Raw genomic sequence first — 25,771 nt, 5'->3', positions numbered from 1 at the left:
GCCTTGTCCCTGTCATCCCACTGCACCCCCACCCCCCACCCCTCCTTGCTGACAGTTTGGACTGGCAGGAGAACAAATGGGATCGTCAGACGTCGACGTGGGGAACGCGACTCCTTTTCCTGGCATTTTGCGTCTTTTATTTTAGGCGCACAAACATATCCCGCCGTCAAGGACCGTGTCGGCGCCTTTGATTGACTAGCGCGTCGAGGGTGGGGGGGAGGGATAGAGCATTTCCGAGTCCCGACGAGGAGCTCCTCAGGCAGGTTCTCCTCCTCGTGGCCCTGATCTTCTCCTCACCCCCTCATGGAGCCTTCATGCTCTTCAAAGCTGCTGCCTGCCCAGGTTTCAAGTGACAAGCACTCTGTCACTGACTAGCTGGGGCGAGAAGAGGAAATGACTGGCAGCCTTGTCGCTTAAAAGGAAGGGGGCGGAGTGGGGGTGGGGAGGGGGTGCTGCGGCGATAAAAAGGGATGGAGGAGGAAGTGGAGGCTTATCTTGAGACTAGAAGAAGACGACACTGTAAGAGGAGACCGACTGACAGACATGCCTGAGCCACAGCAGCCAGGTAAGATGTTATTCAAGACACTGTTCTGAACTCCTGTTTCCATGCCGACTCATGCTCCCACAGATTAGATGAATGTGTCCAAAGTGCAGCCCCCGGGCCATGTGCTGCCCGCAGCTCATTTTTTAAAGGCCTGCGGCACATTCTAAAAATACTATTACAAAAACCCATAAAAAGAGCAAACAGGTGAAATGTAACGAGAAAAAATTGAAATGTCAACTCTAATAATCACAAAGCTGCCATGTAAGTTTGTCTTTTTTAAACCGTTACTGCACAAAATAACACATCAAAACCAATGTTCTTATGAATGATTGCCCTCCAATCAATTCACATCAAATATTTCACTTTGGAATATTTTTTGGGGAAAATATTACATATTTTGTGTGTTTGCCATATCAAAACTAAAGTTTTCTTTGACAAAACAATACAAAACCCCTTATGATTGACGGATAGATCTTAAATTAATGCAGATATTTAAGTATCGAAAGTAAGCAAAGTTATTCTTAGCGCTTTAATGAGTGGGGCCCTTTTTTAGCCCCAAGACCTTTAAGTGTAATTATTTTTTAAAACCCTGTCATTACTCTGAAAATAATAATGAATCAAAATGAATGTGGTTATGAATTATTGACCGATTCAAGGCTCCAATTACTTCACATTAAATATTCCACCCTGACATTTTTTGGGGGTGAACATATTGCATGTTTTGTGTTTTTGCCATAAAAACAAAGTTTTCTTTGACAAAAAGGGCATAAAACAAATAATAAAAACATATAACCAATGGATAGATTTGAAATTGATCCAGATATTTAAGCATTGAAAGTGAGGAAACTTATTCATAGCACTTTTATGAGGGGTCCTTTTTGATCCCCAAGACCTTTTAGTGTAATTTGTTTCTAAAACCCTGTCCTTGCTTAAAATATAATTATGAATCAAAATCAATGTTATGAATTATTGACTTATTCCAGGTTCCAATTACTTCACATTAAAAATTCCACTTTGACTTTTTTTGGTGGTGGACATATTGCATATTTTTGTGTTTTTGCCATAAAAAATAAGTTTTCTTTGACAAAAAGGGCATAACACAAATTGAACGTATAATCAATGGATAGATTTGAAATCCATCCAGAGATATAAGTGTTGAAAGTAAAAAAACAAAACAAACAGTATGACTTTTTTAAAACACTTATGAGTGGAACCCCTTTTAATTTTTATTGGGATTTAAGAAATATATATTTTTGTCATTATCTAATTAATATAAATGAATTCAAAACAATAGTGAAGAAGGACTTTCACTACCAGGTGTTAAAAAAGCTTGTCATTTGCGATGAAAGAATCAAAAACATATTGATCACTTGTGTAGGCAGAGCACCTCAGTCAAGTCTTGAGAGTATCGAGGACTAGATTAAGGTAGCTTTTACTGACATCAGTCAAAAAGTAATTTTCCCGTGCGGTGACTTCAACATTGACCTCTTGACCCCAAATAAGCAAAATACCATTGATGATGCCACAGACACAATGTACAACATAAGTTCATATCCTAAAATCACAAGGCCAAGCAAAATCACACAGTCCTACACTTACCGATAAAATACCTACTAATGACTTCATAATACTACAAGCAGACCGTTAATAACTGAGATCAGGGATCATCTATCCTATATATCACTTGTAATCACATACATGTTCAAATTTTAACCTTTTAAGGTCAAGGCAAGTGTTGCCTTAAAGGAGGGCTCATAATTTAGGGCACCAAGGCAGGTTGGAAGGGCACCAAGGCAAACATAATTTTCTTTCGAGGCAGAGGCTCCAAAGCATGCATATATATATATATATATATATATATATATATATATATATATATATATATATATATATATATATGTATGTGTGCATGTATGTGTGTGTGTGTGTATATATATATGTATATATATGTGTGTATATATATATATATATATATATGTATGTGTGCATGTATGTATGTATGTATGTAATGGATGTATATAGATATATATTTATATATATATATGGATAATCCAATCAAGACATATATATATATATATATATATATATATACACACATATGTATATATGTGTATTTATATATACATATGTATACATATACATATGTATATATATAAATACGTATATGTAAATATATATATATATATATATCTATGTGTATATATCCATATGTATACATATTTCCTGAGTTCATTAACATAATCCATCCATCCATTTTCTACCGCTTATTCCCTTTGGGGTCGCAGGGGGCGCTGTTGCCTATCTCAGCTACAATCGGGCAGAAGGCGGGTCACACCCTGGACAATTCGCCAAATCATCGCAGGGCCAACACAGATAGACAGACAACATTCACACTCACATTCACACACTAGGGCCAAATTAGTGTTGCCAATCAACCTATCCCCAGGTGCATGTTTTTGGAGGTGGGAAGAAGCCGGAGTGCCCGGAGGGAACCCACGCATTCACGGGGAGGACATGCAAATTCCATACCCTGACTACTCAAAACCTTCGTATTGTGAGGCAGACGCACTAACCCCTCTGCCACCGTGAACATAATATATATTTTAAATAAACGATGTAATCATAGTAGTATCGACTAGATACGCTCCTCTACTTGGTATCATTACAGTGGATGTTAGGTGTCGATCCACCCATGGCATTTGTTTACATTGTGACGCTGGTGAACTACAGTGTGTAGTGAAACATGTTTGGCTAATTCTCGTCCTGCAGGGATGATACTTGTAAGAAACTTACTTTATTTGTCGCCATGCAGGCGAGGATTAGTGATTCAGAACTACCTACAACACTGCAGACTGTAGATGGACTTTAGCCGATTAGTATTGCGGTACTATACTAATACCTGTAAACGGTCCAACCCTTGCGCACACATACAAAAACAGTCCAGGAGAATCAACAAACAATTTGCAGTCATGTTGTTGTTATGATAGAATGCACATTCAATGACGGCTAATGCCAGCTATCCAAGGAGCTATTAATTAGCTAACAACACGTAAAGCCAATCTACTGTATATGTATGTGTTACCTAAGTACATCATTACGTATGAGAAGGCCTAAGCGGGCGGAATATATTTTGTAAAATACATTGGAAAGTTGGTGCCCTCCATGCATCCGTGTTAACTTTGCAAACAGCCCCTTTATGCGTTGAATAATAATAATAAAACAATAATATATGGCTTATTTTTTTTACTTTTGTGACTGAGACCCTTCTGGGTACCTTGAGTAGAGACCTACAGGTAAACAAAATGTATATATTAGGTCTGGGCATTATATCGAGTTTGTAAGATGTATCGGTATATTTTTAAACAAGAAAATATCGTAATATTGATATAATTTATTTCACGTTAAAATTACCTCCATGGGCTATCATATCCCCTCTCGATCCCCTTCCTCCTTCTAAGACCTGCTTGCAGTATAAGAACATCCATGATTGGTTGGTTATTTACTATGATGAGTCCCGATTGGTTAGGGACAGGCCAATCAAAGGCCAGATAGGGCAGGTCATCGAACCAGGAAGGGAAATCGCAAAGTGACTGCCTGCAAATTAAAAGTTTTTATCTGAGTTTGATACATTTTGTATTATTTGCACAGCTACGTTATTTATTTTACATACAAATAATATGTTTGTATTGTATTTATGTTATGTAATTCATTTGCTACTTAAACAATTTCTTTTATGTGCTGTTATTACCCATCTTGACTAACTGGGTTAATAAAAGTGTTTACAGTGCAGCTGTCATTCACTTCAATTTCTATGAATATTGCTCAAAAATGATAATCTTTATATGTATACTTTCACTGAAAAATATATCGAGATATATATGGAATATCGAGTTTAAGTAAAAAATATATCGAAATATACTCTTTCGTCCATATCGCCCGGCCCTAACATGTTGTATAAAAATATCAAAATGGGGTAACACTTTAGTATGGGGAACACATATTCACCATTAATTAGTTCCTTATTAACATGCAAATTAATTAGTCATTATTAAGTACTTATTAATGCCTTTTTCCGCATGGCCTTATTATCCAAGCAGTAAGCCATTAACTAAGAGTCTTCCCTCAATAACCTCAGAATTATTGCTTATTTGTAACCCTAACCCCAACCCTAACCCTAACCATAACCATAACCCTCATATCTTCCCCTAATGTCCAAATAACTTTAAATTAAGAAGTCTTTGTTACTTTAATAAGCGACTAATTCGTAGTGAATATGTTCCCCATACTAAAGTGTTACCCAAAATGCCCCAGTTGCTCAGTGGAGAAAAGTTTGGACACCCCCTGGTCTATAGAAAAGCTTAAAAAGTTATGGGATGAGTTCGATGAAACTTGAAAGATGTCAGAAATTGGAAAAAGAAACAAAACATTTCATTTTGAGGCTAATCCGAATCACTGTATGGATCAGTGGTTCTCAAATGGGGGTACGCGTACCCCTGGGGGTACTTGAAGGTAAGCCAAGGGGGACATGAGATTTATTTGTTTTTAAATTCCACAAATAGGAACAATTCAAAAATCTTTTATAAATATATTTATTGAATAATACTTCAATAAAATATGAATGTAAGTTCATAAAATGAAAAAAAAAATACAACAATGCAATATTCAGTGTTGACAGCTAGATTTTTTTGTGGACATGTTCCATAAATATTGATATTAAAGATTTCTTTTTTTGTGAAGAAATGTTTAGAATTAAGTTGATGAATCAAGATGGATCTCTATTACAATCCCCAAAGAGGGCGCTTTAAGTTGATGATTACTTCTAGGTGTAGAAATCTTTATTTATAATTGAATCACTTGTTTATTTTTCAAAAAGTTTTTAGTTATTTTTATATCTTTTTTTCCAAATAGTTCAAGAAAGACCACTACAAATGAGCAATATTTTTGCACTGTTATACAATTTAATAAATCAGACACTGATGACATAGTGCTGTATTTTACTTCTTTATCTCTTTTTTTCAACCAAAAATGCTTTGCTCTGATTAGGGTGTACTTGAATTAAATATGTTTTCACAGGGGGTACATCACTGAAAAAAGGTTGAAACCACTGGTATAGATTTTTTATTTTGTTTTATTTTTGGAAGGTATGTGGCACTGGCGGAGGTCTGCACTGCACAGCATTTTTGGGCTGGGGTTTTTATGTTGATCTCTTACATATTGATGTTTCGATAGCAGATGTTTTGTAAAGAATTAGAAAGCATGACTGTTTACATGAGTAAACGATATGCGTTACATTGTAGAAGAACACCCTGACATTTGGCCGTCCGGCCCGTAACGTATGTTTGTCGTGTAAGCTGTCATGGCGACTAAAATATGCGCCGGCGCTTTAGTCAACAAAGGCCGTAAATCAGAGGCGGGCTCGAAACCCGAGATGAGGATGGAGGGACCTGTGCCAAGGCAGGTGGAACACTCCTATATATCTCGCCTTCGCCGTTTTCACAGGAAGTTGTCACCGGTCACCCAGATCTGCTTATCCCCCTACTAAAATACTTTTCACGTAGAGTTCGTTCCAAACAGACGCACACATATCCTGTTCCAGGCAACACATTACCGCCGTCTCCCAGGCCCCCGGCACCACTTACCTCTCCCAAGTTCCTCACACCGTGTCAGCTCCGAGGGCCTCCTGCCCTGGCCTCCCTCGGAGGGACCATGTGACCATCTCGGCGGCGTCGGAGGGGATCTGGAAGGAGCGCACCCCGCCATAAACAAGCACAGGAATAGTTTGTCGGAGAAGGACGGGTGGTATCGCCTCTTTAAAAAAAGTCCTCCTTCCTCCTGACAGGTGAGGTGTAAAAGGTTCTTGGATGGAGTCACCGAGCTGCTTTGACCCACGTCACGTTCCTGCCAGTCTGACTTATTCACGCCATGTATGATGTTCACCTTTTCCTTTCGTTGGCTTTGGGAGAAGATCAACCGAGCATACTATCGCATATTAAGGATAAATCCCAAGTATTTCAACCAATACGGTACCAATTCCCGGTTCCTGGTACTCGGTACCGGTTCTCAACAGCATTGTTTTTGATAACATCTCATCTTTGTTGCAACTTTTTAGGTAAAATTAAAAGTTAAAGTGATGTCATGCACACACTAGGTGTTGTTCTTCTTCAAACCTTTCCCAACACTCCACTCTACACAATACTACAAATATGTATGATTCTCGCTGAAATTATATCGGATATAGGTATCGGCCAATACTCAGGGCTCCAATATGGGTATGGTATGGGAAGTGAAAAAGTTTGTATCAGGACACCCCTAACTGTCCGTGTGAGTGCCAAAAGAGTTAACAAGAGTGTGATTGATCTCATCTTCCATTGTACAACTCTTTAGGCTAATGCTAACTTTCTGCCATGCCAGCGTCGCACAGCTGGTCCAGTGTGGCTTTACCTCATTCCCGGGCCGTCATCGAATTCCCGCAGGTATGCGACGAGCGCTTGATGAATGGCGGGCAGATGCAGAATCAAAGGAGAGACTGACGAGTCACCTGATGTGGCGTAACAAAGCAGAGCCAAGCTCTTATTCCCGAAACTTCCTGTGGTATTAAGGCTTCACAGCAGCTTCTTGTCTTGTGCTCCTCTCGCACAATAGAATAATTCCAATCAGCAAAGTTCTCAGCTTTTATTATTATTGTTTAAGCCTCTAGCCAAGGGGTGTCCAAAGTGCGGCCCGGGGGCCAATTGTGCCCCCCATCTAATTTTGTAATGGTCTGTGACACTGTCTAACAATACTATTGAAACAATACATAAAAAAAGTTGGAATAAAAGAGCAAACCGTTAAAAAGTAACAAGTTGACTGATAACGCAATTACTGTTTAAAACTGTCATTGCACAAAAAATAATAATGAATCAAAAACAATGTTGTTATGGTTATTGACCTATACAAGGCTCCAATTCATATCAAATATTGCCTTTTGAAATATTTTGTGTGTGAAATATTACATATTTCGTGTGTTTGCCATTAAGAAAACAGAAAAGGCTAAAAAAAACAAAAACAAATGAAAAAAACATTAAGAAAAAACAAAACTTATAATTAAGGATTGGATCTGAAGTTGATCTAGAGATTTATATGTTGAAAAGGGATAAGCGGTAGAAAATGGATGGACTGATGGTATTTTTAAATTTTTTTTAATGTTGACTTATTTGATTTGGGCCATTTTAGATACCCAATAATTTAATAACTCTCATTGCTTAAAAATAATAATGAATCAAAATCAATATTTTTATGAATTGTTGACCAATTTAAGGCACCAGTTGCTTCACATCAAATAATTGACTGAAATTTTTTGGGGGGAAAATATAATTTTTTTGTCTTATTGTCATTAAAGAGGGGGTTTTCTGTGACAAAAACAAAAACAAAAAAACAAAACAAACAAACAAGCAAACACACAAACAAACAAACTATAAAAAAAATTAGATTTAACAGATATATCTGAAGTTGATGTAGAGCAGGGGTGTCAAACATACGGCCCACGGGCCGGATCAGGCCCACGAACAGGATTTATGCGGCCCGCGGGATGAGTTTGCTTAATATAAAAATGAGCCGAAATTTTTTAATCAATTAAACTGCTGTTCTAAATGTGTCCACTAGATGTCGCAATAGCAATTCTTTGTATCTTTGAAGATTATGCTACGTATGTAAAAAAAAAATAAACCACATGATGTTAGTGTATCAATCAAGGAAAATGAGCAAACTACATAAATAACATCCTGTAATTTGATTTTGATATTATTTCTGTATATTGATACACGCACGCACGCACGCACGCACGCACGCACGCACGCACGCACGCACGCACACACACACACACACACACACACACACACACACACCTGTGGGAACTCGATGACGGCCCGGGAATGAGGTAACGCCACACTGCACCACTTTAGTGGGATTTTGGTTTAAACTGTCATTGCCCAAAAAATAATAATGAATTAAAATGAATGACATTATGAAAAAATTACCAATTTAAGGCTCAGATTAGTTCACATTAAATTGTACACTAGGATTTTTTGGGGGGGAATTGTTGTTATTATTATTACTATTACTGTTATTACAGTTTTTGCCATAAAAACAGGGTTTTCTTTGACAAAAGGGCATAAACATAAACTTTTTTTTAAACTTCATATCAGCAGATAGACCTAAAGTTGATCTAGAGCAGAGGTGTCAAACTAATTTTAGATCGGGGGCCACATGGCGAAAAAGCTACTGCAAAGTGGGCCGTACCGGTAAAATCACGATAACTTAAAAATAAAGACAACTTCATATTTTTTTCTTTGTTTAAAAAAAAAGAACAAGCCCATTCTGAAAATGTACAAATCATAATGTTTTTTTTTTTTTTAATACTTATATGTTGCGGTTAATAGTATATATTCTTTATTTGTCGTTATTTATATTTTCTGAATAAATTATGTGATAATGTTCATCAGTCAACTCCATCCACCCATCCATTTTCTACCGCTTGTCCCTTTCGGGGTTGCGGGGGTTGCTGGAGCCTATCTCAGCTGCATTCGGGCATTGGTGTTAATTTTCAATCTTTTTGTATCAAAATCAAATTACAGTTTGTTATTTATGTAGTTTTGATGATTTTCCCGACTGATTTACTAACATCATGTGGTTTATTTTGTACATACAGTATGTAACATCATCTACAAAGATACAAATAATTGCTATTGTGACATCTAGTGGAGACATTTAGAACTGCTGTTTCTTTCATTCAAAAATTTCCGGTAAATTTTTATACATTGTATACTCATGCCACGGGCCGGATAAAACCTATTTGCGGGCTTGATCTGGCCCTCGGGTCGGACATTTGACACCCCTGATCTAGAGATTTAAAGGGGAACATTATCACAATTTCAAAAGGGTTGAAAACAATAAAAATCAGTTCCCAGTGGCTTGTATTTTTTGAATTTTAAAAATTTTTTTTACTGGTCCCCGAATATCCCTAAAAAAAAGCTTTAAAGTGCTTGATTTTCGCTATTTGCGATGCGACTATCCATTTCCCTGTGACGTCATACAGTGCTGCCAATGTAAACAAACAACGGCGAATACCACACCAAGATATAGCGACATTAGCTCGGATTCAGACTCGGATTTCAGCGGCTTAAGCGGTTCAACAGATTACGCATGTATTAAAACGGATGGTTGGAGTATGAAAGTATTGAAGAAGAAAGTGAAACAATTGAGCGAATACCTATTGACGCTATTCACAGCCATAGCATGGCCGAATAGCTGCGTTAGAATCGTCGGTAAAATGTGCGGCCCAAACAATCAGGACTTTCGTATCTCGTGACACTGGAGCAATTTAAATCCTTCGATTTGTAAGTGTTTTTTCCGCATTAAATGTGGGTGGAAGTAAACGTAATATAGTTGCAAATGTATCAGCGGGTTATCCATACATCTCTGTGCCATGTCTGCTTTAACACGGCCGGTAAATAGCATGTTAGCATCGATTAGCGTAGCATGTTAGCATCGATTAGCTGGCAGTCAACATCAACAAAACTCACTTTTGTGAATTCGTTGACTTTATAGTTGCAAATGCATCTGCAGGTTATCCGTACATCTCTGTGCCATGTCTGTCATCGCCGGTAAAATGTGTAGACACACTCTGCCACATTCAATGGGGGTCTGGCGGCAGACACTTTCACATCTTCGGGCCAGTGGTGCAACTTGAATCCCTCCCTGTTAGTGTTGTTACACCCTCCGACAACACACCAACGAGGCATGATGTCTCCAAAGTTCCAAAAAATAGTCGAAAAAACAGAAAATAACAGAGCTGAGACCCGGTGTTTGCAATGTGTTGAAAATGTATTACCTCGGAGATGTCACATTCTGACGTCATCGCAAAAAGAGCGATAAACAGAAAGGCGTTTAATTCGCCAAAATTCACCCATTTAGAGTTCGGAAATTGGTTAAAAAAATATATGGTCTTTTTTCTGCACCATCAAGGTATGTATTGACGCTTACATAGGTCTGGTGATAATGTTCCCCTTTAACATTTAATAATAAAGAGAAATGAAAAATATATTACTTATTTTTTAAATTTTTATGACCGAGACCATTCCGGGACCAAACTTGAGTGAACCAAAAAAAAATCTATACATAGTATTAGTTTACAAATAATAATTCAGTGTATGGCCCTCACCAGACCCCCCTTCCCCATCCCCACTCACTCGTCCTTGCCGGTAAATCTTCGTCCTCGTGTTTGAGGGAAGACGTCTCAAGTGGAATCCAAACAAGCCGCCGCTCTGCTCCCTGTCGCCGCATGCTTCCTGTCACTGCCGACCCACACGGAATGTCTACCATGGACAAAGAAACATCAAGATATTCTCTCATATTGGACATTTTTCCACCAGAACATTATGACTCCATCTCCCTGATTCCCCTGCGACCGCTGATTCTTTTGACTTTGTGCCTTATTTCTGCTGCCGTTAACTTGCCAGGCGAGCGCTGGCATAAATTAAAGTAGAAAAAGCTCTCGGAGAGCGCAGACCTCCGCCAGGCCCGACCTCCCAATAGTAAAAAGTTGCTAAGCAACGGACAAGGATTACATAACCTCCTGGCGGAGGTAATGACACATCATGTAGTCGCAGGTGAGTTTTGGGTTCTGTGGTTATTCTAAATGGGGCTGGCAGTCTCAGTGCGATTTTTGGTTCTCGAGGACGATGATATCATGATAGGTCGATGCTGCAATTGACTTAAAACAAAAACAATTAAACATTTTTTTTTATTGCTAATACCGTATTTCTTTGAATTGCCGCCGGGGCGCTAATTGATTTAAAACCTCTTCTCACTCCTGCGCTTACCAAAGGCACGCGGTAAAAGTAAGCATGCGCTAATTATTTTAAAACCTCATCTCACTCCGGCACTTACCAAAGGTATGCAGTAAAAATTTGAATGTGATGTAAGCTTGGACCTTAAATCCTACTGAATAGCTCTTAATCTTCTTCGCTTTATGCGATTTCAAATTACCGGTATTGAAATCAGCCTCCTACAGTTTGAAAATGATGACAGGGGAAGTGTCACTCGTGACGTCACGAATTTGAGCAGGCGGTCATACTAAGCATGCGCTAATTATTTTAGGAAGGGAGTTTGACCCGGCAGTATTTCAAGGCAGGCGCATACTATATACCCTGCGGCAATTCAAGAAAATACGGTATTTAGCATATTTACTCACTTTGCGTATTTTAGCTCTTTTACTTGAAAGTACCTGCCAGGAAAATCTAGTGTTGTTGTTCGAGACTTGCTGTTCTGTGATCCAAGATGGCTTTTTATTGCCTCTGCCAGGAGGTTATATGATCGATATTATTTGACTGTTAGTTAGCACCATAGCTTACAAAATATTAAACAAGATCAAACTTTCAGGTAATGTTAGAAATGGGAAGAGGAGCAAATGTTTAGATTGTAGCCCGGATCATTTCAACGGAGTTACCTTACGTTTAACATTATGCGCTACTTTAGTGCTCCCGCCTACACCCACAGGGACAAAGACAGTGGATGACTGACAAGAGGATTCACTCCATTAATTAGTTATGGGCACATTTTGAATGAACTTTTCAGGAAATGTCCACATGATTTTCGAGTTAGTTGTATAAAAATATACAATATACAAAAGGGTGAAACAATTTATGGGGCAAATACAATGAAAAAACAACCATTATCATCATTAATGGATCGATTATGTTACTGCAGTTTGAATATAGTATCGCGATATTTCAATATATTGATAAATTGTCACTAGCGATGTTCCGATCAGGGATTTATGATGCCGATTCCGGTACCGATCATTGGATAATACCAATGCCGATACTGATCACAACAGTGAATTTTTCCTTTTATACATGGTGAGTACTATTTAAAGTTTTTAAATTATCAGCACAACATTAAGACTAGTTCGTTTTTCTCTTTTATGAAATACAGTTGTTTGAGAAAAACAAAGTCAATCGTAGACAATAACTTAAAGAAAAACAACCACCTGTTACTCATTTAAATCCTTTGGTTTTTGCCCTCAAAGTCCGGAATTGGCAAACATTAACAAAAACTAAATAAGAATATTTTTGGAACACATTTTTGGAAAAAATTTGAATAATCTTTCAGGAAATGACAGAAATGGAATAAGAAACAGGGGTCCCTTGTATACAGAGGTGGGTAGTAACGCGCTACATTTACTTTGTTACATCTACTTGAGTAACTTTTGGGATAAATTGTACTTCTAAGAGTAGTTTTAATGCAACATACTTTTACTTTTACTTGAGTATATTTATAGAGAAGAAACGCTACTTTTACTCTACTTATACTGATTTTTATCGATCTGTTAATGCTCGCTTTGTTTGTTTTGGTTTGTCAGACAGACCTTCAAAGTAGGATCTATCACATGGCTGCGTTTCACCAATCAAATCCAGTCACTGCTGACGTTCGACTCCGTTTCACCAATCAAATGCAGTCACTGGTGACGTTTCACCAGTCAAACAGAGCCAAGCGGTCACATGATTAACTGCACAATTTCATTTTTTTTATTTTTTATAAACCTTTATTTATAAATGTCAACATTTACAAACAGTTGAAAATAATAATCAAAGTAAGTACAAAAACAGTACAAAACAGTATAAAAACCGTACAAAACAGCGCCATGGGGTTGTAAATTCAAAGTAACTAAAATAGAATGCAATATATATATATATATGAAAAATAAACAAAGTGCAAAGCCGTAGGCTCACTCAATCTCAGTAAATAACTTAAATTTGGAACACAGCATCACCGTTTTCACAGCTTTTTGGTTGTTAGAGCTAAAGTTATTTAATGCAGAGTTCTAAATCTTTTTTAAAGGCACAAAAAACAGGTCGGGTATTGAGAAACTTACATTTATGAATATAAAACTTAGCCAATAGTATAATGAAGTTGCAAAGGTAAAATGTATTTTCAAATTTTTTTTCAATACAGTGTAAAACCAAATATATATTATTTAATATATATTATTGTTTTAGTTGCTTAAGAGATATTCCTGGCTCTGAATTTGTTCATTGATATTTTTATGTTTTTGTGCATTACTTGTTACCGTCATCATTAAACGAACAGGTTACTCATCAGTTACTCAGTACTTGAGTAGTTTTTTCTCAACATACTTTTTACTTACACTCAAGTAAATATTTGGGTGACTACTCCTTACTTTTACTTGAGTAATACATCTCTAAAGTAACAGTACTCCTACTTGAGTACAATTTCTGGCTACTCTACCCACCTCTGCTTGTATAGATTGTATTCCGACACGTTACTTCTTCGTGAAAGTGAAAACCAGTGGTGGTCAACAAAGCCTAGATGCCTGTTGTACAGCAAGCAATGCACAAACTATCTGAGTACAAAAGAGGTTTTACCCTTCCTGCAAAAAATTAGCAATACAGTTTAGAAGCCTAGTGGTGAACGAATGCAGCTTTATTGAAACACGACAGCATTAGCATCAATGCTAGGTGCTAAAATAGCCGTAATAAAACAAACACATACAGTACAATCTCCACTCTCACTGGAATGCCGACCGACAAGAGGCTCACATAATACCGTTTAGATGAAGAGTCAATCACAATTATCACGAAGGGTTGAAAAAAATTGCAGCAACTAGCATTATTTTCACCATCCTAGGGATTGTCAATGTGGACCAGCTTGTTGATCCATGGCCACATTTGTCTACAACCAGGTGAGAGATGCATCAACTATAATGTATAATTTACTTTTAGCAAGTTTGAGACAAAGCAGAAGCATTGTGTCAACAATAGCAGCCTAAGCTAGCATTAGCTCAATGTGCTGCTAAGATAGGCCGTTTGCGTTAGCGCTTATAATAACAATATCACTCATATTCGGGTAATTTTCCGGTCACGAGATGTAAATGGAGTATTGTTGGCGGTTTCTGGATGCTTTTAGAGGGTTTTATGGGAAAAACAGAGGATTTTCCCTCTGATGACTTAATTGTTAGCTATTTATTTACAATTTGGATTGCATTAAAAGAGCCAAGCATAGGTGTTCTTGTCTTCTATAAGGATTGTGAACAAAAAACAGAACATCTCTTTACAACTGTTGTGTATTTCCAGTATGACTGACCTAATAATATGGTCAGTGTGCAGAAGCCAGTGTCATAGAATCTATGGAAATTTCCACAGACACTTGGGGCGGAATATTCAAAATGGCCGACTGAATTTGTGGCATTTTGTGATGTTCAAACAATTGGATATGGTTTAATGCAAGCTTGGGCAATTATTTTGATTCAGGGAGCCAAATTTTGAGAAAAAATTGTGTCTTGTGGCCGGTATATCAATCTACAAATATCTCTCTCTCTCTCTCTCTCTCTCTCTCTCTCTCTATATATATATATATATATATGTGTGTGTGTACAATATTAACTATGAACGATAAAACACTGAATATTGACAACATGTGAACGTCACTCACCCTCTCAATCGACATCTTTACAATCAAGCAGCGAAATATGAACACGAAGGGTACAAAATAAACCCACCTACAAGCTTTAAAAAACTAAGTTGTAAAAATCTTCTTCCGGTTCTGTTCCTGACACCCACAATTAAGGCTGGCCGCTCTGGAAACACTCTGTGGAAAAGCTCCCCACCCACACTGATTAGTGCCTCTTCTGAGCTGCTGTGATTTAGGTTACCATAGTAACTAATTAGATTACCATAGTAACTTGTATATCATGCAAAAGCGCAGATTCCAACCATTAAAATACTTTGTATAGTTCAAGACTTACAGTCATTTGAAAACATCACTGCACATCATAATGGTAGCTACAATTTCGATCTTAAAGATCTAAAAAAAATATTTGGGAATGTCTGGCGGGCCAGATTAAAAAAGTTTTACGGGCTGCATGCGGCCCCCGGGCTCTAATTTCTCCAAGTCTGGTTTAATGGATACAATGAAACACAATTAAGCAAATAAAGTCAACTTGTTTTTTCAGTCTACTAATACATGACGCCCCATGTCATTACATTTCGGGGCTGATGCGGATCACCATCTTGTAATTGTATCTGCTTTGCATATGAGTGGTGCTCTACGGATAAACTTGCCTTGAAGGAGGTTCAGTGTCCTCAAATTCAATTTCCAGACCCTGAGTGCGAAATAACAACAAAAAAAAAACTTGCTGACTTTCATATTCTCTTTCACCAGACAGTTCACACAAACTTGTCTGAACTGATTTCTTGATGACTTCATGTTTGTGAAGTTGTCATGTATTCATGAGATAATATTTATTATTAAAAGCAATTCACTCTTCTGGCCTCTAACTGAGGCTCGGCAGTCAAAAACCTTAAAGTAGGTCGTCCAAACATCCTAAAATGTCTCCTGCTCTGCTTTGAAGTCCTGAGATCTTCTAGTTCTGCTAAACATTCTTGAAATCCAAAGCAGTTCCATCCCGACTGGACGTTCCCATCATGTCTGGCCCGGTATTCCTAGGGACATGACGAAAGACTTGTCACCCTATAAAGTTTTTTAGTGATGTCCAAGTGCAGACGCGACAGGTGTCCATGTTGTTGCCGCATGCGTGCCGAGTCAGTGTGCTCCTCTTATAGAAGGTGATGATCTCTTCATTGATGATGCAGCCAGCATTCCTGCTGATAGAGAATGTCAAGCTAGGTCTGCACCTGACGTCGGCACGGCGGAGTGTGTCAAGTGTCCTGGTAATAATGCTCCGCCGCCGTCCAAGTGCCAATAATGTCACTGATACTCATGCGCGGTAAAAATAGATCCAGAATTACATTTTCATTTATTACATCCCAGTGGTGTATAAAGTGCGAACCATGGCACACATTTCATTTTTTTTTACCACAGTCCAAAAACTGTATTTAAAAAAAAATTAAAACATGGAATGAAATCGCAAACAGGTGAAAAGTAATGAGAAATAATTGCAATGCTGACTCTAATAACACAAAATATGCTTTCTGTTTTTTTGTTTAAAACTGTCATTGCTCCAAAATAATATTGGATTACAATCAATAATGTTAGGAATTATTGACCTATTCAAGGGTCAAATAACTTCACTTAGAAATATTTTTTGGGAAAATTTGCCATATACATATATATATATATATATATATATATATATATATATATATATATATATATAAATGTATGTGGGGAAAAAAATCACAAGACTACTTCATCTCTACAGAACTCTACAAACATGATGATTGAGGGAACCCCTTGTCTGGATGATCTATCCATCCATCCATCCATTTTCTACCGCTTTTTATCGAATTTAAATCTTATTTCAAAGTCTTTTGAATTTCTTTTAAAAATATTTGTTCTGGAAAATCTAGAAGAAATAATGATTTGTGTTTGTTAGAAATACACCTTGGTCCAATATGTTATATATTCTAACAAAATACAGATTGGATTTAACCTATTTAAAACATGTCATCAAAATTCTAAAATTAACCTTAATAAGGAACAATTTCAAATGATGTTCCATAAATATTTTTTTTAATTTTTTCAAAAAGTTTCCAATTAGCTAGTTTTTCTCTTCTTTTCGGTTGAATTTTGAATTTTAAAGAGTCGAATTTGGGGTCTGGATGATGTAATTAAGACATATATATATATATATATATATATATATATATATATATATATGTATATATATATATATATATATATATATGGATATGGATATACATATATATATGTATATATTTTTCCATACATACAAACATATATATATATATATATATATATATATATATATATATATATATATATATATATATATATATATATATATATATATATATATATATATATATATATATATATATATATATATATATACACAGCCACACACACATTTCTACACAAAAAATATCAGCGTATATACACACACATTTATACACATAAAATCACCTGAAGAGCAGGGAAACCTGCGAAACAGGCTTGTAGGGATGATATAGCCTCTGTGTTTTTTCCTGACCTAACGTATATTTCGCTCTACCCCGGTATTGAACAAACTGAACATAAAAACTTTTAATCTTGAAAAAATGTATTCTAATTTTTTTTATGACTCTCGTACTATTGGATCCCTGAGAATTTATGTGGGGATTAAAAAAACATAATTGCTGTTTTACTGACTATTTCACATCAAATATTCCAATTTACATTTTTGAGTGGGGGGAGGGGAAATATTGCATATTTTGTGTTTTTGCCATAAAAGAAAGGAGCAGTAGAAAATGGATGGATGGAAATCCATATAAACAGACAGGCCTGAAGTTGATGTGGCGATTTAAGCGTTGAATGATGATTTAAAAAATGAAATACCGTATTTCCTTGAATTGCCGCCGGGGCGCTAATTAATTTAAAACCTCTTCTCACTCCTGCGCTTACCAAAGGCATGCGGTAAAAGTAAGCATGCGCTAATTATTTTAAAAGCTCTTCTCACTCCGGCACTTACCAAAGGTATGCAGTAAAAATTTGTGTGTGATGTAAGCTTGGACTTTAAATCCTACTGAATAGCTCTTAATCTTCTTCCCTTCATGCGTTTTCAAATTACCGGTATAGAAATCAGCCTCCTCCATTTGGAAAATGGTGACAGGGGAAGTGTCACTCGTGACGTCACGAGTTTGACCAGGCGGTAATACTAAGCATGCGCAAATTATTCTGGGAAGCGAGTTTGACCTGGCAGTAATTCAAGGCAGGCGCATACTATATGCCCTGCGGCAATACAAGGAAATACGGTATATGATTTTTTTGTAACATTTTTATGATTGAGACCCTTCTAAATTCCCGGGACCGTACTAGAGGGGAGTCCTAAAGGTGAAAAAAACAAACAATATATTGTAATGGTTTCCACAAAGGAAAAATACCAAAGTGGCCCCTGCATGCTTTAATTTTTCAGTGTCCGGCCCTCAGTGGGAAATGTTTGGACACCTCTGAGGATGATGCGGAGTCTCTATCACGCCATCGTGTGGCATCTGCTCAGCCTCGTGGGGGGGACCAATAACGGCGAGAGATGCTTCCAAAGTGTCTTTCTTTTAAAAGCTTGGCATCGTCTTGGAATTGTGTCCAGCTAAAGCAGAGCTGCTCTTAAAGTGTCTCGCTAGACGCGCCTAAAAATAGAAATATACTTTGAGGCGAGAGATGCCTTTTCAACCGACAGAAGGAAGCTAACGAGCTTTGGGGTGGGCGATACTGCATATTTTCGTATCGAGCTGATACCAAATTAATTCAAGACCAGCTTTTGTTTAAATTAAATGTTTTTTTCTAATAATGTATTGTCAATACTAAAGGTGTCCCAATCCAATGTTGATATCAGCCCCCCCAAACAACTGAATGGGATGAATATGTGTGATATCACCTCTGATAGAAGCAGTCCTGCAGCGTCTGTACTTGTGCAAAGCTGCACGGGTTATAAGCTATAGCCCACTAAGAGCTAGCAGCTACACAACACCTAAGCACACAATAGCATACGTAATAATCACCGAACAATATTGCATTTGTCAATATAAACAAGTATCGAATAACTATAGTTGCATATTACTGACACGTGTTAGAAAGTACCCAGTAACAAATGTGTCCGCATCATTCAACTTACTGCGTCAATTGTCGTGCCCACTAGGTGTCAGCAAAATAATTAGCCCTTCTTTTCAATAATAACCATTTTTTTATTCATACATAAGCTATATATCTTTGTAAAAGACTGTATTATTATTTTGCATGTCATTAGTAAATTTGGTTAATATTGCACGTGTTGATATCTATATTACCTATATTACCTGTGATCTTGATACTGTTGATACCTGGATGATGTCATGAATTGTCTGGTGAGCGTGTAATGGAAGTTAAGCGATATGTGATATCAGCTCGGTTGGTAGAGTGGCCGTGTCAGCAACTTGAGGGTTGCAGGTTCGATTCCCGCTTGTGCCATCCTAGTTACTGCCGTTGTGTCCTTGGGCAAGACACCTCACCCACCTGCTCCCAGTGCCACCCACACTGGTTTAAATGGAACTTAGATATTGGGTGTCTCTATGTAAAGCGCTTTGAGTCACTTGAGAAAAGCGCTATATAAATAAAATCCACTTCACTTCACCAGCTCATACAAATAATACGAATGGTTCTGAGCCAACAGTTATATCGCATGTCGGTGTAAAATCAGCCAAAAACAAGTATTGTCGGATGATATCGGCTGACCTGTAAAGTGTGTGATACAATGTACGATACAAGGAGTCCTGCAACCTGTTTACTTGTGCAAAGCGGGACAGGTAAACATGCGAGGCTGTAGGCTACTGGGAGCTAGCAGCTACACAACAGCTAAGCACACAATAGCACTCATCGTCGCTTTCTCTTTCTCCTACTCTTCCTCCTCCTTCCTTTTCTTGTTCTTGTCTTTCTCATTGTCCTCCTTCTTTTCGTCCATCCTTATCTTTTTCTTTTTCTGCTACTTTTTTCTTCTTGTCCTCCTGCTACTTTTCCTCATTTCTTGTTTTTCTCATTCTCCTTCTCTTACCTTACCCATGTATGCCACTCATTCCTCCTCCCCTTCTTCTTATCCATCCTGCCCTCGTTTCTTTGTTGCAACTTCTCCTCTGCTTCTTCCTTCTCCTTCCCCTGCTTCTTCTCATTCTTTCACCCCTTCTTCTATTCCTCCCCTTAAATCTTTGCTTCCCCTTCGTCTCCTTCTTCACCTTCTTCTCCTCCACCTCTTTTGTTTCTCCTTCTTTTCTTTTTTTCTTTAACTTCTCTTCTTGTTTCACCACCTCCTGCTTGCTCTTCTTTTTCCTCTTCTTCTTCTCCTCCTTCTTTGCTTTTTCTTCACTTTTTCTTGCCCCTTGCTTCTTCTTATTTGCCTCTTCTTTCTACCTTCATCCTGCATTTTTTCTCTTTCATCTTTGCTGTTTTCTTCATCTTCGCTTCTTGTCCTCCGTCTTCACCTCGTTTGCGTGTTGATAAGGGAAAGGCTGATGCGGCCAAGTAGCGAGTGCGGAGAACGTGGAAATGTGAGATGCAAAGTGAAAGTGCTGAGAGAAGCTTCAGCAGATTGCAGCCTCAAAACAAAGCTGATCTAAAATAGAGGTGTTGTTGTTGATACATCTACCAGCTTTGATATCACTGACACCTCAGAGCTGCTAAGAAGCCTCTATGCTCGCCTTGTTGCTTTTTTGGAAACACCGACACCATGAAGTCCTCCTTTGGGGATCTGGCTCTGAGGGTCATGTTCGGCACGCTAGTCCGGGTTTGAAAGGTGAATCCTGGTTCCGTACGTCATATGTGACATCATTGCATGTAAACAAACAACAATTTGGAAGTGGCCATTTAAACCGGCTTGCTGTTTTTACCTTAGGTTTATTTCCAGTCTTTGTATTTTATAATTATTCTTAAAACATTTTTAAACATACTTACATATGTACATATATATATATATATATATATATATATATATATATATATATATATATATATATATATATATATATATATATATATATATGTGTATATATATATATATATATATATATATATATATATATATATATATATATATGTGTATATATATATATATATATATATATATATATGGATATATATATACATATACTGTATATATATCTATACATATATATATCTATATCTATATCTATATGTATATATATATGTAGATATATGTATATATATATATGTATATATATATATATATATATATATATATATATATGTTTATATATGTATATATATATATATATATATATATATATATATATGTTTATGTTACGATGAGGTCATCATGCACGCACACTTGAGAAACTAACATCTCCTGAGGTGATGACGATAAAGAATGTTGGTTCTTACAACTTCACTTGTTGTGTCATTGCAGCTGCCCAGGATGATTCAGATGCAACAACCAACGCCGGTGAGTGTCCTTAGTGTCAGTTCACAAGTCCTACTTGTTGTCCAAAAATATTACTTAGGGGGCCATTTTTAGTCATTATCAACAACATTTTTTGTTTAGATCAGTGGTTCTCGAACCTTTGTCACCAAGTACCACCTCGGAAAAAACTTGGCTCACCAAGGACCACTTTAATGTCCAACATTTAAATACGGTAGCATAGTAGGCCTAAGTGTTAATTAAAACAAGACGGAGGTTTTATTTAACAAATACTGTAAATTCCAGACTATAAATGATAAATAAATAAATAAATGGGTTGTACTTGTATAGCGCTTTTCTACCTTCAAGGTACTCAAAGCGCTTTGACACTACTTCCACATTTACCCATTCACACACACATTCACACACTGATGGAGGGAGCTGCCATGCAAGGCGCCAACCTGCACCCATCAGGAGCAAGGGTGAAGTGTCTTGCTCAGGACACTGACAAGGTTGGTACTAGGTGGGAATTGAACCAGAAACGCTCGGGTTGCGCACGGCCACTCTCCCCACTGCGCCACGCCGTCCCAAGCTGTTTAATTTTTGCCAACACTTTGCAGCCTGCGGCTTATATAATGGTGCGGCTAATTTATGGATTTTTCTTTGCTGACGGCCATAATACAAAAAGTTAAAAAAAACAAAAACTCAAGCCAATACACTTAGAGGGTGTTTTGATTGTGCTTTGGTGCCATTTGTTGGACAAATTCGCTCACTGTAGGTGCTGAAATGTACTTCAATTTACTGCTTTCAATCGTTCAGTTTTCTAACTTTTCATAGCTTTACTACTCTTATGGAATCTTCAGATAGATAGATAGATAGATAGATAGATAGATAGATAGATAGATAGATAGTATTTCATTGATTCCTTCAGGAGAGTTCCTTCAGGAAAATTAAAATTCCAGCAGCAGTGTACAGAGTTGAGATCAATTTAAAAACGTAAAAAGTAAATAATGGGGGTTTAAATGGAAACAAAATAGAGAAAAATTACAATAAGAATAAAAATAAAAAGCAACAATGGGAATAAAATATAACAGTAAAATAAGAATATAACAAGAGAAACTAGGCAGTAGTGACAATGTTAAGAAAACGTATTGCACTGTTATTGTTTTGCATCCCCTGTCATCCATCATTCATTCTTAACTCCAAGCATTGCTCGTAGGTTTTACAGTATAACTAAAACTGTTTATTCTTACTAACCCGCCCCATGTGTGACGTCTGTAGGACTGTTGTCATGCTTATTTGTACATGCTATCATCATGTAATGATGGTAGCGTCATTATCATTAGCTAGTATGCTAACACGTTTACAGTCCTATGTGTTAGTATTATTAAATTACAATGACATTATTTTTGTTTTGTTTAAATTATACAAATCCCATAGTAGATTCACCATAACATCACCGTGGAGTTGGTTATTGAGTGTGTTTAGCTATTTGGAGCTAGTGGGTCCATGACGATGAATTCTGTTTTGTTTGATCAGCCGTTTTACTGCCATGTTACAGACATCGATTGGAAAAAATTAAAATATGTAAATAAACATTTGCATAATCTTTCTGCATAAATACCTAATTTACGGCTTATTGTCTGGCGCAGCTAATATATGGAAAATCTTTAGTTTTCCTAAAATTTAGTAGGTGCGGCTTATATACCGGTGCGCTCTATTGTTGGTATATTTAATATTTTTGGCCAGTGTAACATTACACACAGTTTGAACAGTAATACTGTGTTTGAATGTAGGAAAATAAAATACTGATTTTTTTTGGCGTTCCACTAGAGGGTGCCACAGTGTGAGAATCACTGATTTAGATGGTTTAGCATATATTGACTCACTTGAGTTTGCTTTTAGCATCTTTAATGTGCAAAATGTAAAGCCCTCCTCATGCATCCTTCAATTTTTCTGTATGGTCCTCAGTGGATAAATTTTGGCCACCCCTCTTGTACACAACCTTTAGTAGAGATGGACACCAGATTCAGTGTTTTTATAGTTATCAACCGAATTCTACGGGGATTGACGTAAAATAAAACTGTACCATATTTCGATACCTAACTATTGGCAAGTAAACAAGCATATTTATAGCGGACTGGCTATAAATAATGTTGTACTTTTCCATGCCAACATAGCAAACACACCTAATAGAAATCACTCAAAAGTAAAGCGGCACTTTTCAAAATGCGTTACCTCAATGGTAATTGGATATTGGATATTGGATACATCATACACTTGCTACTGATTAGCATTAGCGATTTTACATGGCAATTTCAGCAACCCTAAACAAAAATTACAACTAAAATTAAGGCAAATTTTATATATATATATATATATATATATATATATATATATATATACAGTTGTGATCAAAATTATTATATATATATATATATATATATATATATATATATATATATATATATATATATATATATATATATATATATATATATACAGTTGTGATCAAAATTATTCAACCCCCACACACTTTTGGTGTATTAGCAAGTGGGACATTTATTCCGTATTTTGTTTATAGTCATATCAAATAAAGATGCATTAAATAGACAAATGCAACTTGAATTACAACATTATATTTTGTAACATACCAAACAGTGTCATTTCTCTTAATATCTCATTGACAAAATTATTCAACCCCTTGAAGATCATAACTCTTAAGAACAGAATTTGAATAAGGTCTTTTAAATCAGGTGTTCAAAACACCTGTAGATTTGATTAGAACCATAACGAGCAACAATTAAACTGATTAAAAAAGACTGTGACGCTCAGCTTCTTGTAGATGGTCAATGGTGTATTTGCAACATGGTGAAGTCCAGGGAGTGGTCAAAGAAATCAAGAGAGGAGGTAATTTCTCTTTATAAGAAAGGATATGGATATAAGAAATTAACAAATACATAACACATTCCAAGAGACACAGTTGGGATCATAATTTGCCAGTTTAAAGCTAAAGGCACAGTGGAAACACTACCTGGGTGTGGTAGAAAGAGGATGCTGTGTGCAACTGCTGTCCGGTATTTGAAGCGTACAGTGGTGAAAAACCCCCGGGTAACAGCTGAAGAACTACAACAGGACATTGCAGAGGGGGGAACGCAGGTTTCGTCCAAGACAATAAGGCACGCACTACGAGATGAAGGCCTCCATGCCAGAACTCCCAGGCGCACCCCACTTCTGACTACCAGGCACAAGACAAATAGACTCCAGTATGCCAAAAATCATCTGGACAAACCCCAAAGGTTTTGGGAAACTGTTCTATGGAGTGATGAGACAAAAGTGGAACTCGTTGGGCCTATGAATCAACGTTATGTCTGGAGGAGAAAAAATAAAGCTTACAAAGAGAAGAACACCTTGCCTACTGTTAAGCATGGTGGGGGGTCAATCATGCTCTGGGGCTGTTTCTCTGCCTCAGTTACCGGGAATTTCCAGCGCGTTCAAGGCATTATGAATTCTATTTCCTACCAGGATATATTAGCTGCAAATGTCATGAAGTCAGTGACGAAGCTGAGGCTTGGTAGACGTTGGACCTTCCAACAGGACAACGATCCCAAGCATACCTCCAAATCAACATCAGAGTGGTTGCAGAAGAAGGGCTGGAAGACTCTGGAGGGGCCTTCACAGTCGCCAGACCTAAATCCTATAGAAAACATGTGGTGGGACTTGAAGAAGGCAGCTGCAGCACGCAAGCCCAAGAATATGAATGAACTGGAGGCCTTTGCCCCAAAGGAATGGGCTAAAATACCTGTAGATGGTTGCAAGAAGCTTGTGTCCGGTTATGTATCACATTTGAAGGATGCAATTACTGCCAAAGGGTGTTCTACTAAGTACTAAAGATGCATGTAACTAGGGGGTTGAATCATTTTGTCAATGAGATATTAAGAAAAATGTCCTTTTTTGGTATTTTGTAACATACAGTGTTACAATTTAAGTTGCATTTGTCTATTTGACACATCTTTATTTGATATTACTATAAACAAAATACGGAATAAATGTCCAACTTGCTAAAACACCAAAATTGTCTGGGGGTTGAATAATTTTGATCACAACTGTATATATACAACTTGGGACTTCCCGCAGGCTGTAGTTTGGGGACCCCTGCCCTACAGTATTAACACTTTGTAGGACTCATCTAAATATAAGATTGGCACTTTCTACTTAATGGCAAAGACTATTTCCTGACCACAGCAACACCCTTAAGATAAACTGGAAAAAAAAAGTTTACTTTTAAATGATATTCAGAAGTGTAAGAAAGTAAAATACAATAAGTGAAC

General features: G+C 37.0%; 1 protein-coding gene across 2 annotated transcripts in view; it reads left to right on the top strand.

Annotated features, from left to right (window-relative positions):
• The first annotated feature begins 459 nt into the window (after positions 1 to 459).
• mybpc2a (myosin binding protein Ca) overlaps positions 460 to 25,771 on the top strand; it is a 122,350-nt gene continuing 97,038 nt past the window's right edge. For both annotated transcript variants that reach the window (XM_061905607.1, XM_061905606.1), the window contains exon 1: positions 460 to 565. In XM_061905607.1, the coding sequence (XP_061761591.1) occupies positions 544 to 565 (22 nt within the window). In that variant the 5' untranslated portion in view covers positions 460 to 543. The remainder of the gene's footprint in view (positions 566 to 25,771) is intronic.

Source organism: Nerophis ophidion, linkage group LG07 (genome assembly GCF_033978795.1).
Source record: "Nerophis ophidion isolate RoL-2023_Sa linkage group LG07, RoL_Noph_v1.0, whole genome shotgun sequence".
Lineage (NCBI taxonomy): Eukaryota > Metazoa > Chordata > Actinopteri > Syngnathiformes > Syngnathidae > Nerophis > Nerophis ophidion.
The sequence above is the reverse complement of the archived record's forward strand: the minus strand, read 5'-3'. Positions and strand labels throughout refer to the sequence as shown.